The following is a 14407-nucleotide window of genomic DNA, read 5'->3' as shown; positions in this document are numbered from 1 at the left end:
AATGGCAGAGGAAAAAAGACCCAAGACTTCATTATCAGTTGCTAATAATTATTTTGCCTGTTAATCTTGATTATCAGGAAGGTCAAAACTAAATCGCATCTTTATATCTATTTGCAATAAGAACTCTTAACTTGCTCTAGTTGCAAATATTTTTCTGTCCTTGTCATAAATGTCTACTTATCCTTTTAAATAGCCTTATTATATATGTATCTTAATAGAAGGCACATTCAGATACTTTTTTGAAGCAAAAAGATATAAATAAAAAACTGAGGGATAAATTAAGGGATGCCTGAGGGAAATCAACATATTTGACTTCACAATAAGAAAACTACATTTTGTTTTATTCATTTTATTTTACTTTATTTCTGTGACTCAGCACTTTGCAGAGTACAGTGAAGGTTACATAAATATAGTCTCAACAGAATACCAGGCAAATGCAGTCTCTAACAGAATACCAGGTTATTAATTTTAAGTATATTCAAGTGAATCTATTATTTTGAAGAGGCAAAGAGCATAACTGTTGACAAGAAGCACCTTAAGCATTTTGTAGCTGTCACATCAAGAATAGACTTTGGGTCTTCTGGGTATTTTTGCTGTACCTGTCTAGGTAATATGAAAATCCTTGAATTGGAATTTGGTTCCATGTTGGAATCAACAGCACCTGCCATTTGTCCTCCTTTCTCAGGGTGTCAGGCAGGCATTCCAGCCTGGGCATCTGGGTTGGGAATTGGATTTAGCATCTGTTTGTTTTCCATTAAAAAAAAAAAATGATGATGATGGGCTGGGAATGTAGCTCAATGCAACAGGCCATACCCACCAAAAATAAATAGGGCTGGGGATGTAGCTCAGCAGTATAAGTGACTGCCTGGCAAGTACAAGGTCTGAAGTTCGATCCCTGATACCAAATAAATAAGTAAATAAATAGGGAAGAAAAGGTTAACAGATTTCTTTCTTCATATAATTTTTTTTTTGAACCTTTCCTTACATTTCTTGGTTTGCATCAGTTCTTGAAGCAATGTTAGGGGTTGTTCCAGTCAGACAAAATCCCAGGAGCCCCAAATGCCTTTCCAGAGCCACAGCACTGGTTGGGAGCGAAGCAGGTAGCGTGCGTGACCTAGACCTTGTGTTGCCATGTGAGGTGCTTTCTCTTCAGTCACAAATTGAGCGCTTCAGAGAATTAATGTGTTTGGTTTCTTAAAGATGAAAGCTCTTTAAGTGAGCACTTCACAAAAATTCTTGCAAAAGGAAGCAAGTCTGAGTGACCACCGAACAAGTCTTGGTTGAGTGTTCTTTCTGTTCATTCAGGCTGCAATTAGCTAATTCTGTAGGGGTTTTACCATCCATGTTTTTAATGTCAATGATTTTTTCATTGGTTCCAGTTATCATTATGTTGTCCCTTTGTAGATTTCTGAAAACTTTCTTGTTCTGCCACTTTTTGTTTTAAAAATTGTGCCCTTTTTAACTTTAGTTAACAGGAACATTTATATTTCTTTACCTTACATTTTAAAAAAACTCATCACAGTTCATAAACTCACTAGCATCTTATAGTTTATTTTTCATGGCATACCTGGAGTTGATGTCAGTTTCTTCTCCTTTCTCAGGCTGTGTTTCTGAGCTCCTTCCCAGCCGTGTACTCAGAACTGCTGAAGCTCTTTGATGTCCGGGAAGTGGCCAATTTGGTGCAGGACACTCTGGGCAGCCTGCCGACCTTCATGCACGTAGACGAGTCCCTACAGGCCATTAAGCTGCAGTGCATCGGCAAAACTGTGGAAAGCCAGCTCTACACCAACCCAGGTAGGCTGGGGCGTCTCTTGGAGAAAGTACTGGTGTCTCCAGAAAGGCATGTTGCTTACATCCTGTAGGCATGCTCAGCTGAATGATTAAAAGCAAAAAGCTGGAAAGTTCTTTCTCAAGAGTAGTGTGGTTTGGTTGCTGCACATATTTAATAGTCAGATGTGAAGGGGTGGCTATTAAAATGTAATTTCTCCAACTTGTGAGCCAGGAACAGTGGAACATAGTTGCATTCTCAGCTACTTAAGAAGTTGCAGCTGAAAGATTGCTGGAGTGCAGGGGTTCAAGACCCATATGGGGAACTTAGTGAGACCCCATCACAACAACCACAAAAAAGAATTGAGTCAGAGGGATGACAGCTAATGATTAAATTATGTGTTCTAATCATAGCTGGTGGAAGTGTAGGACATGCTTTTTTTTAACTATTTTTTTAGATATTCAATAAAAATTTTGCGTTTTGCTTCAGAGATTTCTGAGATACCTGATAATGTCCCTGTTTGTCTCTTGTTTTTCAGCTTTTTGGTTTTGTTTTAGAATAAAGGCATAAAATAGAGAAACAGGAATCTCTGGCATTCTGGAAATTTCCAAGGAGAAAGTGAGAGTAGATGTGAACTGCCTAATAAAAGTCGAAAGCATAATTCACAGGTTCTGCCAAAGTAAGATGTGGCCTTTTTGAAAGGACCAGTATTTTGCCTACCACGCCTGAGTAGAAGAAACAAATTCAAAAACAGCATGATGGTTTAGCTCCATATAAGAAGGTGAAAAATCAGAAATCTAAAACTAAAAACACATGCACACAATGTGCCCCAGTTATGTGAGTGTGCATATCCTGAACACAAAGAGGAGGTGGGTAAGATAAGAGAAGAATAAGGAAGAAGAATAAGATGGCCACAGGATATATATTCAGCAAGACAGAGCACTTAGCCTAGCCTGCTGGTGCATGCCTGTAATCCCTGCTACTCAGAAAACTGAGAGGAGAGGACTTTACATTTAAGACCAACCTGGACAAATTAGCAAGGCTCTACCTCAGAATTTTAAAAAGTTAATAAAATAATAAATGCCATGGGAACATAACTCAGTCCGCAGTTGGCTCTAATATCTAATATCCCAAAAGAAAAAAATGAGGTGGTACAGTGGTACCTTGGTTCATAAACCTGATTCTTTGTACAACTCTGTTTACAAACTTGGATGAGAACCAAATAAAATTCAGTGGTTAGGTTCCGTGTTGACCTTATGGGGAAATCTGATTGAGTTCACTACCAGAATCCTGGAGAAAATGGAGCACATGAATGGAGCTACCACTCTACTTAATTCTTGACCTGCCCATAACGGCAGTTGCGTTTCCCCAGACCATGATGGCCAAGGCAACTGCTGTTCTTAATTTACTTTTCAGCTTCTTCCTGACCAGCAAAGAAGTCTGGTTAATGATACAGAAGAAAGAAGGATTTGAGAAAGTGGCCTTTTTCCAGGAGGTTCCTATTAGCCAGAGAAAGGAGCAAAGAGTATACAGTTGCTCAAGTTTTAACAAAGTGAAGTTCGGTACATTTTAGAGAAAATGGCCTCAGATGTATAAGCCCCTACGATCTAAGAAATTCTAAAATTGAACTTTGTCCTAGAATCCTGTAGAAGGCATTGGTCTTCCAGAGAAACAGTGCATAGAATGTGTGTGTGTATATAGAGTGATTTATTGTAAGGAGTTGCCTCGCATGGTTAAAGAAACTGAGAATTCCCAAAGTCAATAGTCAATAAACTGGAGACCCGGAAAAGGTAATAATATGGTTCCAGTCCAAGACCAAAAGACTGAGAAGCAGGAGAAACTGCTGTGGATTCCAGCCCAAGTCCAAGCCTATGGGCTGGACACCAGCGTCTTCAGAAAAGTAAGGCAGATTCACAGAGTCCCCTTCAGCCTTTTGTGCCACTCAGGCCTTCAGCAGACCTGATGAGACCCACCTGTACTGGGGAGAGTCCCCTGTTTTACCACTTTCTGATTATTCTCATTCCCATTCGCTCCAAGAAATGTGTCTAACCAAATATCTGGGCACCCCACGCTTTGTTCAGGTTGACACATTGAATTAACCATCATAATTCTCAAGGAAAAAGAGATATGCAGAGGAAACCCTGGGCTGGAAGATATTCTCAGTTGCATTTCAGTTAAAATCTAACTCAGAGAGGAGGACCTCTGCTAAAGTTAGCAGCAAAGTAGGAAGTGAGATAATGTCATGGGACATTGTAGGCCAGAATGAGTTAAGAGTCATGAGCAGTTTTATGGTGGCCAGAGTGAGCATGAGGACTGACTCGCCCTGTCCCCTGCCTCCACTTAGAATCCGGGGCTGCTGACTCAACCTGAAGGGCACAGTAAAGGGTGGACCTAAGTCATTTATATTCAGTGTCTAAATCGTCTGATGTCCAGGCAGATATAAGACATTACACATTGGTGACCCCTCTTCTCCCTGTTTCCTAAAGACCAGGAGTAGAAGGGTCTAAATAATTTTGGACAAGTTGAGGAAAGAGGCTGGGAGCAGAGAGGGATAGAAAGAGGTCAGGCACAGAGTTTCCTTAACTCTGCAAGGTGACATTTGGCTGGAACGGAGGGTTTAGCATTCGCTTTGCGTTTGTCTCCATTGCTTGGCACCTGATGATTTGTTTAGCAGAGATTTGCTGTCATCCTTGAGCAATTTTGTTGTGAAGAAGAAAAATATATACATTACTTATATACTTGAGGATTACTGAGTGGTTTGTCATACAAAACGCAGTGCAGATAACAGAAGTACGGAGACCTAAATGCACTTGGTATGTGCCAATTACAGGAAGTATGCTGGGGCTACCTACTTTTGCTGAGACATTTTTTTAAAAAAATCAAATATTTCAAGGTAAAAATTTTATCAGAAAATAAGCAAATGAAATTTTTTCTTTGGGAGAAGAAACTCCCCAGGAGCCATTTGCAACTTTGCATTTGATAGAAGTATGCAGTAGAAAATAGTAAAAGGGGGGAGGGAGGGAGAGAGGATATTAAATTTTTAGACATATTGTAGGAATTGGTGCCCACCTTTCTTCAGTAGGCCTTGGTATACAGAAAGGATCTTTTGATAAGGCTTATTTGTTAATTTGACAATCTAAACAATAAAATTTTGCCACCGTTGATGGGTGGCTAGGAACTTTCATTTCTTACTTAGAGCTGTAGTTTAAGTGTAGTTCAGTGTTGACCTTTATGACTATGCCAGTAATGAAATTTCTTTCACCCTTGAAAATGCCAGTCATTTAAAACTGCTAGCCACAGCTTGCACAGTGGAGAATGAGCCCAACTAGAAAAGCCAGTGGAGTCATGTGAATGAGGAGTTCTCTTTTCTTTAGAAGCAGAACAGTAGTGCAACACCATAGAAAAGGTATACAGACTTTTGATTTTTTCTTACCATGGAAACTCCTTGTTGGTTATCTGCTATTAAAATATATTATGAAACATTATCTGGAACCTCAAGACCCTTTGACCTAGCATGGTGGCACAAGCCTATAATCTCAGTCTTCTGGGAAGCGGGGGCAGGAGGATCACAAAGGTGGGCTCGCAGTTTAGCAACTTAACAAGACCCTGTCGCAACATTTAAAAAATAAAAATAAAAAGGGCTGGGTACGTAGCTCAGTGTGAAGGCCCTAGGTTCAATCCCCAGTGCCAAAGAGAGGGGGGAGAGAAAGAGGGACGAGAGAGCACATCTTGCAAGCCATGTGTGTACTGTCTGTCAGTGCTGTTTCCATTTTCCCAGCCCTCCCATCTGCCTCCTTGTGTCCCCTTCATTTCCTTTTCCTGGGTGTTGCATAGTGAGTAGACGCGGGGTTGGAGGCCTGTCCAGGTGTCTCCATGTCACAGAACCCTGAGGGCCCCATCCAGGGATTCAGAGTTTCTGCAGTCGCTTGTGTTTTATTCTTGGATTTTATTAAAGATTCATCTACTTAATGAGTCTGGATTTCTTTTTCCATGAGTAGGTATTGAACCCAGGGCCTTCACACTGAGCTGCGTCCCCAGATAGATAGATAAATAGATAGGTAGATAGGTAGATAGATAGATAGATAGATAGATAGATAGATAGATGTAGTATTTTGGTTTTTTGTTTTTCGTGGTACCTGGGATCAAACTCAGGACCTTGAACTTGCCAGGCATCCAACCTTTTATATTTGGACACAGTATTCACTAAGTCACAGAGTTGTCCAAGCTGGGCTCAGACTTGGGGTCCTCTTGTGTCAGCCTTTCAGGGTGCTGGGATCACAGGCAAGGTCTGCCATGCCCAATGCGTGGTTTTCTAAAGGTATACATTAGTTAAACTGCTTAAGAGTGGGATCTAAGTAAGCCACTGAAAAAGGAGTTTCTTTGGAAAATAGTTTCCACATCTTTGCATGCATGGGACAAAGATAAAATTGAGAGTTTTAGGAAACACTTCTCTGTGAACACAGACCATAAGATGAAAATATGGACTGCTAAAATCATAGTTGGCCCTAGGTTTGAGCTGTGGTTTTGAAAATTCAGGTAAGGTCACAGTTGTTGGGTCATAGAGATTGAGTTTGCACTTTGTTCTCTGACCATGGCTGTGAGCTTTTTAGTGCTGATGGCTGGTATTCTGTGCACACGAGGCACAGGGTGAAACCTGGGTCTTTGCCCTTTCTGGACATGACTGAGCCGCCCACATTTGCACAGATGTTCATGTGGGCAGCAGGGCAGGATTCGCACCAGAGGATCCGCCATGTGATGAGCATCGCTGTGTTCTCTTGCCCTGGGCAAGCAGGGCAGATGGAGTCTTTCCGTACTGGGCTGCCACTGTGTGCCCCGGGCTCTCTTCCCACTGAAGCTGTGTAAATGAATGGAGATGCTCAGTTCTGTTTTGGTTACCCTTATTGTCTGTTAGAACTCACAATGAAGCTGAAGCATTCGTTCAGCAAGTGTTTATTGTGGGCACACCCCTCCTGTTATGGTTTCTATCCACAGATCCCCCAAGAGCCTCCTGTGCTCATAGTAATCCTGATTCAACTTCCTGAGGGCTTATGGAGGGTGAAAGAGTTATGGGGTTCATCGTTAAGTGTGCTGTTAGGAGGTGGGTCTTCAACAGAAGACAGGGCACTGAGGGTGTGGCTGAGTTTGTTGCCCTCCCCAACTCCCCCTTCGCTTTTTCCTTCCATCATGACATGAACATTGCTCCCTCTGCCATGCCTTCCTGCCTTGGAACCAGCTGACGGCAGACTGAAGTGTAAGCTACAATAAACCTCCCCGCCCTTAAATTTTTAATATCGGGTATTTGGTCTCAGCTACAAGAAAAGTGACTGACACACCCTTCCCACAGTGTTCTATGAGAGACACATTATGTTGGAAGTGGAACAGCAAATTCAGTAGATACAGCCCGTCACCATGCTTATACTCCTCACAAACACAGACATGGAACGAGTAATCGTGGTTTTGTGACTGTCAGTCGTGACTGTCAACTTGACTGGATGACCACATGCCCAGCAAACTAGTAAAGCCTACTTCTAGATATTTCTGGGTGGGTCAGGTGTGGCTTTGGGCACTCTGCCTGGTCCCTGGCCCCTTCCCTATGCCACTGCTCCCGTGGTCTGTTTCCCAGCTGCCATGAGGGCATCAGCTTTGTTCCAGCATACCCTTCTGCCATGGCCAGAGCTAGTCTGCCGTGGACCAAATTCCCTGACACCACGAGCCTCATTGAACCTCTCCTCCTTTATGTTCTAAGGGTTGGGCACTGTGTCCCAACAACCAAAAGCTCACCAGTGCCAGGATGATGAGGTGTGACAGCAGTTGTGACATGTGAGAAGCTGATGGGGTACAGCATAGCATCTGAGACACTCTTGGACAGCAAGGTTAGTGCTTGCTGTGCTGGCCCAACTCTCAGACTTGCGTTTCTAAGCTGGCCTCACCCAGTTACCCTCTCAACATCTCCACAAGGACATCAGACAGGCTCTGGAGCTCTGCATGTCTGCGGTGGAAAGCTCAGGATTCTTCTGCATGTGCAACTCTGGCCTCCTAGATGGCAGCACTGTCCCCCTCAAAACCCGAGAGGCATTCCCCAAGTGTCCTACCTCTTGCATTCGTCTGCACTCCTGCCCAGGCTCCCGTGTGCCTCCATGACCACTCCCACATCTGGCCCTTCCCCACCCACTGGCACATCTCCAGCCACACGGCACCAGCCCCAACTGTCTCTCACCTTTGTGCACTTGCGTCCTGGGACCTTTGCTCCTTCCTTCTCCTCTGAAAACACCAGGCAATGCTGCTCCCTCTCTTCCTCACATCCCACCCTTGGTGTTTTGTCCAGAGGGCACATTTCAGAACTGCACCTCCAGGCCTGAGTGCTGGCTGTGCTGGCCTGCCTGCCCCCTCACTTCCTGCTTCACCCTTGTCTGAAATCCACATTCTCCAGCTCCTCTAGACTGAGGTTGATCCCTCCAGGGCTATTTAGCTCTGCTTTTCTCAAGAAACCTCCAGTCTGCCCCACCTACCCATTACTGCTCTCATAACTGTGTTTTTCAGTGTTTCAGTTGCTGTTTTGTTTTGTTGAGACACAGCCTTGTTATATTGCCCAGGCTGGCCTGAAGTGGGGGACCAGTCCCCCAAGTGCTGGGACCACAGGAGCACACCCAGCCTTGTTCATTTCTTGACTCACCCGGCACAGCTCTTAACTAGATAAACACTTGGGTGCTCAGTTATTTCACGTCCTCCCTCCTCCACCCCAGAAGTCAGGCTTCTTCGCCCTTGATCCCAGTCTGCCTCACTTCCCTGGAAGTGCCTGGTACACAGTGTGTGTGTACCATGTGTTTTATAGATGGACACTTTATCAGGGATCAGGATACAGCAGCAGAAGCTACCAAAGAAATTATGTGTCATAAAGAAAAAAAAAAAAAACTTACCAGAAAAGTAATTCCTGAGCTAAGGATGAACCTAAGTAGAAAAATCAACAGTAGTAGTTGGGCTAGGAGGCCTGGCCAGTGGAGGAAAGGATGGGCAGAATAGGAAGTGCAGGCCCCGCCCATTCTGTGTTCACTGTGGGACTCAGTCCCCTGGGAGAAATGTGTAAGCCCTGCACACGCAGGATGCCCTCAGCCCTGTGCTGTTTCCTTTGCAATATGGCGTGGTCTTCACTGCTGCACTCCCCACTGTGAGAGGCACTGTCTGCACCCCCACGTCTGGAAGGCCTCTGCACAGATCTGTGGCTGTCTGGGACTGGTGGTCCATCCCTGTCTCTACAGTCTCCCCTCCTGCACTGCCCCAGATCCTGCGGAGGCCCAGCCCAGCCAGGAGCCAGTTTATGTGGAAGGTGACTGGCAGTGTTCTGTGCCACTGTGAACTCAGAACTCTGCCCGAGGGACAGATGCTGACCTCACGGCCTCACGGATCCTGGCCTACGCTGTGGGTAGAGAGGCCAAGGGAGTCCTCACCCCAGACCTATGCTGAAGGAGGAAACTCACATCATTTTTTAGCTGCTCCTCCTCTGGCCTGGGCTCATGCTTGGGGTATCTACTGTAGGGAGCTGGCTTTATCCCCTTTAGAGTTGCAGACAAAGCCATAAAGCAGTGGTAATTGTTCCTTTATACAAGGTGACATGCAGTACAATAACTTGGCACTGAGCTGCAGTGTGTGGCCATGACGACCCTTTCAAGGGCAGAATCTGTAAGACAAGTTCTATTGCTAAATGCATCCAGAGTTAGTATTTGTGCAGCTGGGGGAGAATTGGGATTGTTTGTTTGGTTGTTTTTGTTTTTTAGTTTTTTGAGAGGATCCAGTTTATTTGGTCTACATCTTATCTTTTAAAGTACAAATTACCATTTCTACCAGTCAGTTTGTTTGGTATTTTACCCACCGGTTCTATCCTTTACCCTACCTTACTATTTTACAATAGATGTTTTCTTACAAGTTGGATGCAAATTGAATTTTTAAAAATCGAATCCCACTAGCTACAGGAACCTATTAGCTAAACTTTATCTTCCTTTCTAATTAAACAGCACCAGAGAGTGATTCCTGGCTCTTTGGCTTTCAGCTTCTTTTTGTCAAGTAATTGCTTTGTAAACAGCTAATGTTCCCAGTGAGGCTTACTGTTTAGAGAGGCCTGGTTTGGGTTTTCCTACTATTCATTTTCTTAAACTATAAAATGCCTATTCCTCACGCCTCTAGGTTTTTCAGGTAAAGTTAAGGCCATATCCTGTGTTGGTAGCCAGTGGTAGGAATCAGTCTCTAGACCTAACTCAAAGAATGCAAAAGGATATTAGAGAAATTCTACAAATACTGGCTAAGGCATTTATCCAGCTGTGGATACATTGCATTCCTTATCATTTTTATTAGGATATAGAACCACATTTTTAAAATCACAAATGTAGAGAAAAGATGGGAAAAAGAAGAAAGGAGGCTAATCATAGCTTACATAACAATCATTTTGTACCAAGGAATGTCAGCTCATGATTTTTCAGACAAGTGTAGGGGAATACCATTGTTATCCCCATTTTACAAATGGCAAGATTGAGGCACACAGAAGCCAAGTGAGTTTCCCAAGAACACAGAACTTGGACTTGGTAGAACTGGAGTTAAAAATCTAGGCATTCTTTTTTTTTTTTTTTTCAATGTATTTGGTTGTAGCAGGGTCTCACTATGCATCTTGGACTCCTGGTGAACCTCCTGCTTTCAGCCTCCTCAGTGCTGGGATTACAAGCATGCGCCACCACGCCTGGACTCTGACTAGCTTAGCCCGCCCTGGAGGCGTGATTGGTGTGGCGTGTGGTACTAGGATCAAACTGTGGCCCCTGCTCTTGCCTAAGCTTACCTAAGCAGGCACTTTATTCCACTGAGCTATCTTGCTGGCCCCAAAGTCTAGGCATTCTGATTCTAGGTTCCATAACAGAAAACATGGAATGAAGCCCTTGAGCAGAGACAGCCTTATAATGCTAATTTTATATTTGCACAGATTCCAGTTTATCGCTTACCTTTTTTGATAGTCTCCACTTTTTGTACCTATTTAAGAATTCTGTGTTTAACTCAGTGTCATTAGGATTTTCTCCTGTTTTCCTGTAGGAATTTTAGGCTTTTAGCTTTTGCAGCTAGGCCTGTGATCCATCCCGAGTTAATGTTTGTGTTGGTGTGGGTGAAGATAGAGATCTGTATTTTCAAAATGGGTATCCAAGTGTTTCAGCTCCATTTGTTGCAAAAGTTATCATTTGCCCATTGATTTGCCTGGCATTTCCTAAATGACTCTTCAATAGCACTGGCAAGTTTTATTGGCTTTCTTTCTAGGTAGTTCATATGTGCTGTTATAAACTGTGTTACTCTTCATTTTAGTTTGATTATTACCATGATATAGAAATATAATTGATCTTTATATTCTGACCCAGTACTTTAAAACTCTGCTAAACTAACTTACTAACTCCAGTACCTTTTTAGATTCCATAGAGTTTTCTCTGTCTACAACCATGTCTTTGAATAAAGACAGTTTTACAACTTCCTTATCTATAAGCATTATTTTTTTTTTCTACATTTAAAAAAATACTTCATTAGGCTGGCAGGATAACTCAGTGGACTAAAGCGTCTGCTTAGGCAAGCACAGGGGACTGCGATTTGAACCACAGCACCACATGCTGCACCAGCCCCACCCCCAGGGCAGGCTGATCTGGCCACAGAGTCCAGGCATAGTGGCACACGCCTATAATCCCAGCGCTGGGGAGGCTTAAAACAGGAGGATCACTCTGAGTCTGAGCTGCATAGTGAGACCCTGAAACAATCAAATACATTAAAAAAAACCCTTTATTATAATGACTAAGATCTTATATATATTATTGAAACAATCTTACAAATTTGGGTTTCCTTGCTTTGTTTTTAATTTTAACAAGAAATCACTCAGTCTTTAAATGTGGTGGCTAAAGTTAAACATTTCATTAATGCCTTTTATTAATGGGAGAAAATAACCTCTTATTCCTATATCCTTGATGGTTTTTGTCACAATGGGTTACTGAATTTTGTAGCTTGTTTTTTTTCTGTATCCAGTGCTTTATGACAAATTGCTATTGACTAGTTGATTTCAAATATTAAACCAACTTTTCATTCCCAGAATATATTTTATTAAGTCTGTTTTGATAAAATTCTATAAAAATCTTTCCATCTTTCATGAAGAATATCAGTCTGTCGTTTTCTTGTCTTATACAGCTGATGGTGGCATCAAGGTAATACTGGTCTCCTAATAAGTTGTTTCTGTTTTATTTTCTGTGAAATTTTCTTCTACAAATGTTTGATAGGATTCATTAGCAAAGCCACTGGGGCTTGGACTTTTCCCTGTGGGAAGGCTTTTAACTAGATTCGCTTTCTTCCATAAATGTAAAGGTATCTAAGCAGCTTGAATTCCAACTGAAGCACACAGTAGTGGCAGCCTCACTCTACCTACCTAATGCCTGAAACTCATTTGTCTTCTAAAATAAACACGAACCTACCTAGATTTGTTGTTTGCAAGATCTGATATTATGGTCTATATGAGATGTGTATGGGCGTGCTTATGCCTAGCCTTTTAGTTTTCACTTATGAAGATGAACAGACAATGAAAAACTATAACATGAAAGGCAGAGCTCAGAGTGAAGACAAAGAACATAATGAAATGAAAGAAAAAGATGATTTCCCCCCAATAGTCTCAGAATATCTCTGATAGCCAGAGACAAAGAAAAAAGATGATGCATCCATCAAACAAGAATGGGAAGCTGTGAAAAGAGAACAGAGAGACAGAAATGGCTGCTTCATGGAAATGCAAGGCCTATGGTTTTGTTTTATGTTGGGTGTTTGTTTGTTTGTTTGTTTGTTTGTTTTGGTGGAACCAGGAATTGAACTCTGACCTTTATACTTGCCAGGCAAGCTCTTATTCTACTGAGCCACCTCCCCAGCCCTTATGGTTATTAACTTATTGAGAACTTAAAGAAAGCCATAGAGCACTTACCAAAGTATGATACCTTTCTGAGCCCAGAGATCTGTGTCACTACACAGGTTACATATCCATGGCACTGTCTGAGAGTAAGAAAGCTCGTGGAAATGAAATATATAGCATAGTAAAATAGGAAAATTGAATAGAAGAGGTGGAAGGTAAAGGGAAACCACCCAGAAAATTATGCAAAACACTGGGAAAATATTCAAGAAAAATAAGAGGTAGTTCAAGAGATTCAGAGATTCACAGTGCAAATATATTTGATACCTCAAACAGAGGGCCGAAAACTTGTGGGATGAAAATAGCAATAATTCAAGGCAAGTTCCCAAGCTGAAGGTCCAGTCCTGAGTTTATAAATTGAGAGGGCTGCACAAAGCACTTGGTATCAAATGTTGAACTCCCGTGAATAAAAGTAATTTCTCAACAGCTTTAGAACCAGAACAAACAAGGCAAGAATCTGGTCATGTACAGAGATTTAGAAGTCAGAGTGAGAGTAAAGCCACATGTTCACTTACCCAGAAATTGTGATGTAACTATTTTGAGAGAGAGGGAAAAAGGGAAGGAGATAAAAAGCTGAATCCCTCACCTGTGATACTAAGAAGTTAGCAGATCATCTGTCTTAATGTGAATCAGGAAATGTGAGAGAAACATTTGATTTAGAAATCTGAAGGTAAAAAAAAAAAAATAACCTGAAGGTAAAACAAACACTTGGAAGCAACAAAACTTATCTCAATTCTTAAAAGTCAGAGGCATCTGGAGTGCAGGCATCATGTCTTTGGGAAAGGGCCTGCTGTTTTTAAGTATCAACTGTGTAGAGCCAGTACTTCTGCGTTAACAATTCAAGAATTTTAAAATGGAGTTAAAAAGTAGATGAGGATTCACCGGAGGTTTGCGTGGGACTCTTAACAGCTGTGACACTGATGACTCCTCTCTCTTCAGATTCCCGGTACATTCTCCTGCCAGTCGTGTTACATCACCTCCACATCCACTTGCAAGAACAGAAGGACCTGATCATGTGTGCGCGTATCCTTAGCAACGTATTTTGTCTCATCAAGAAAAATAGCTCAGTAAGTAAATACAGGTCATAGTTTGTAGTCCTCATCAAATGGCTTCTGAAAATAAAATTTTAAACATCTTCAGAGAAACCATGCTCAAGAGGAACCCTGGGAGACTCGCTGCTGTTTGCAGCTGGGCTAGACTTTCTGCTTTTTCTCGGAAGCAGTCTTAACCTCGTGGGGTTGCTATAACCCTGACTAACCTGAGATTCCTCAACTTGTGTTTCAAGGAAGAACTGAATAGCAAATGAGGAGATGTGAACCCTCAAAGCTTCCCACGTGTGTCTTTAATCTTGCTGTGATGCAGGCTCTGGGGCAGGGGAAACTGACTGCTTGTGCAGTGAAGTCCCTGGGTCTTTTCTGTGAAGAGCTGCACGCTGATCCCTGGAGCTCAGCCCTATCCCCTGGGCCTCGTCCTGAGGAGATTGTGGCAGCCAGGCACAGCCCCTGGGAACATAGGCAAGCTTGCACTTCAGCCATGCCTCAGCCCCATGTGTAATGTCTAAGTTGTTGTGACTTTGGGGCTACCTTTCAGGGTGCAGGACCCTTGGTGCAGTGCAGGTATAATAGTGGGTGCACTGCGAAGTGAGGAAAACGCTGTGCTTGCTGCTACATGGGACAACTCACGGT

The 14407-nt window shown here is 42.7% G+C and overlaps 1 protein-coding gene across 1 annotated transcript in view; it reads left to right on the top strand.

Annotated features, from left to right (window-relative positions):
* Positions 1-14407, top strand: part of Dock4 (dedicator of cytokinesis 4) — a 452226-nt gene that overhangs the window by 333199 nt on the left and 104620 nt on the right. Inside the window, exons 23-24 of the mRNA XM_023709867.1 lie at positions 1602-1794; positions 13662-13789. Coding sequence (XP_023565635.1) covers positions 1602-1794; positions 13662-13789 — 321 coding nt within the window. The remainder of the gene's footprint in view (positions 1-1601; positions 1795-13661; positions 13790-14407) is intronic.

This window comes from Octodon degus, unplaced genomic scaffold, assembly GCF_000260255.1.
Source record: "Octodon degus isolate 3935 unplaced genomic scaffold, OctDeg1.0 scaffold00015, whole genome shotgun sequence".
In the NCBI taxonomy this organism is placed as follows: Eukaryota; Metazoa; Chordata; class Mammalia; order Rodentia; family Octodontidae; genus Octodon; species Octodon degus.
This window is presented reverse-complemented; position numbering and strand designations above follow the sequence as displayed.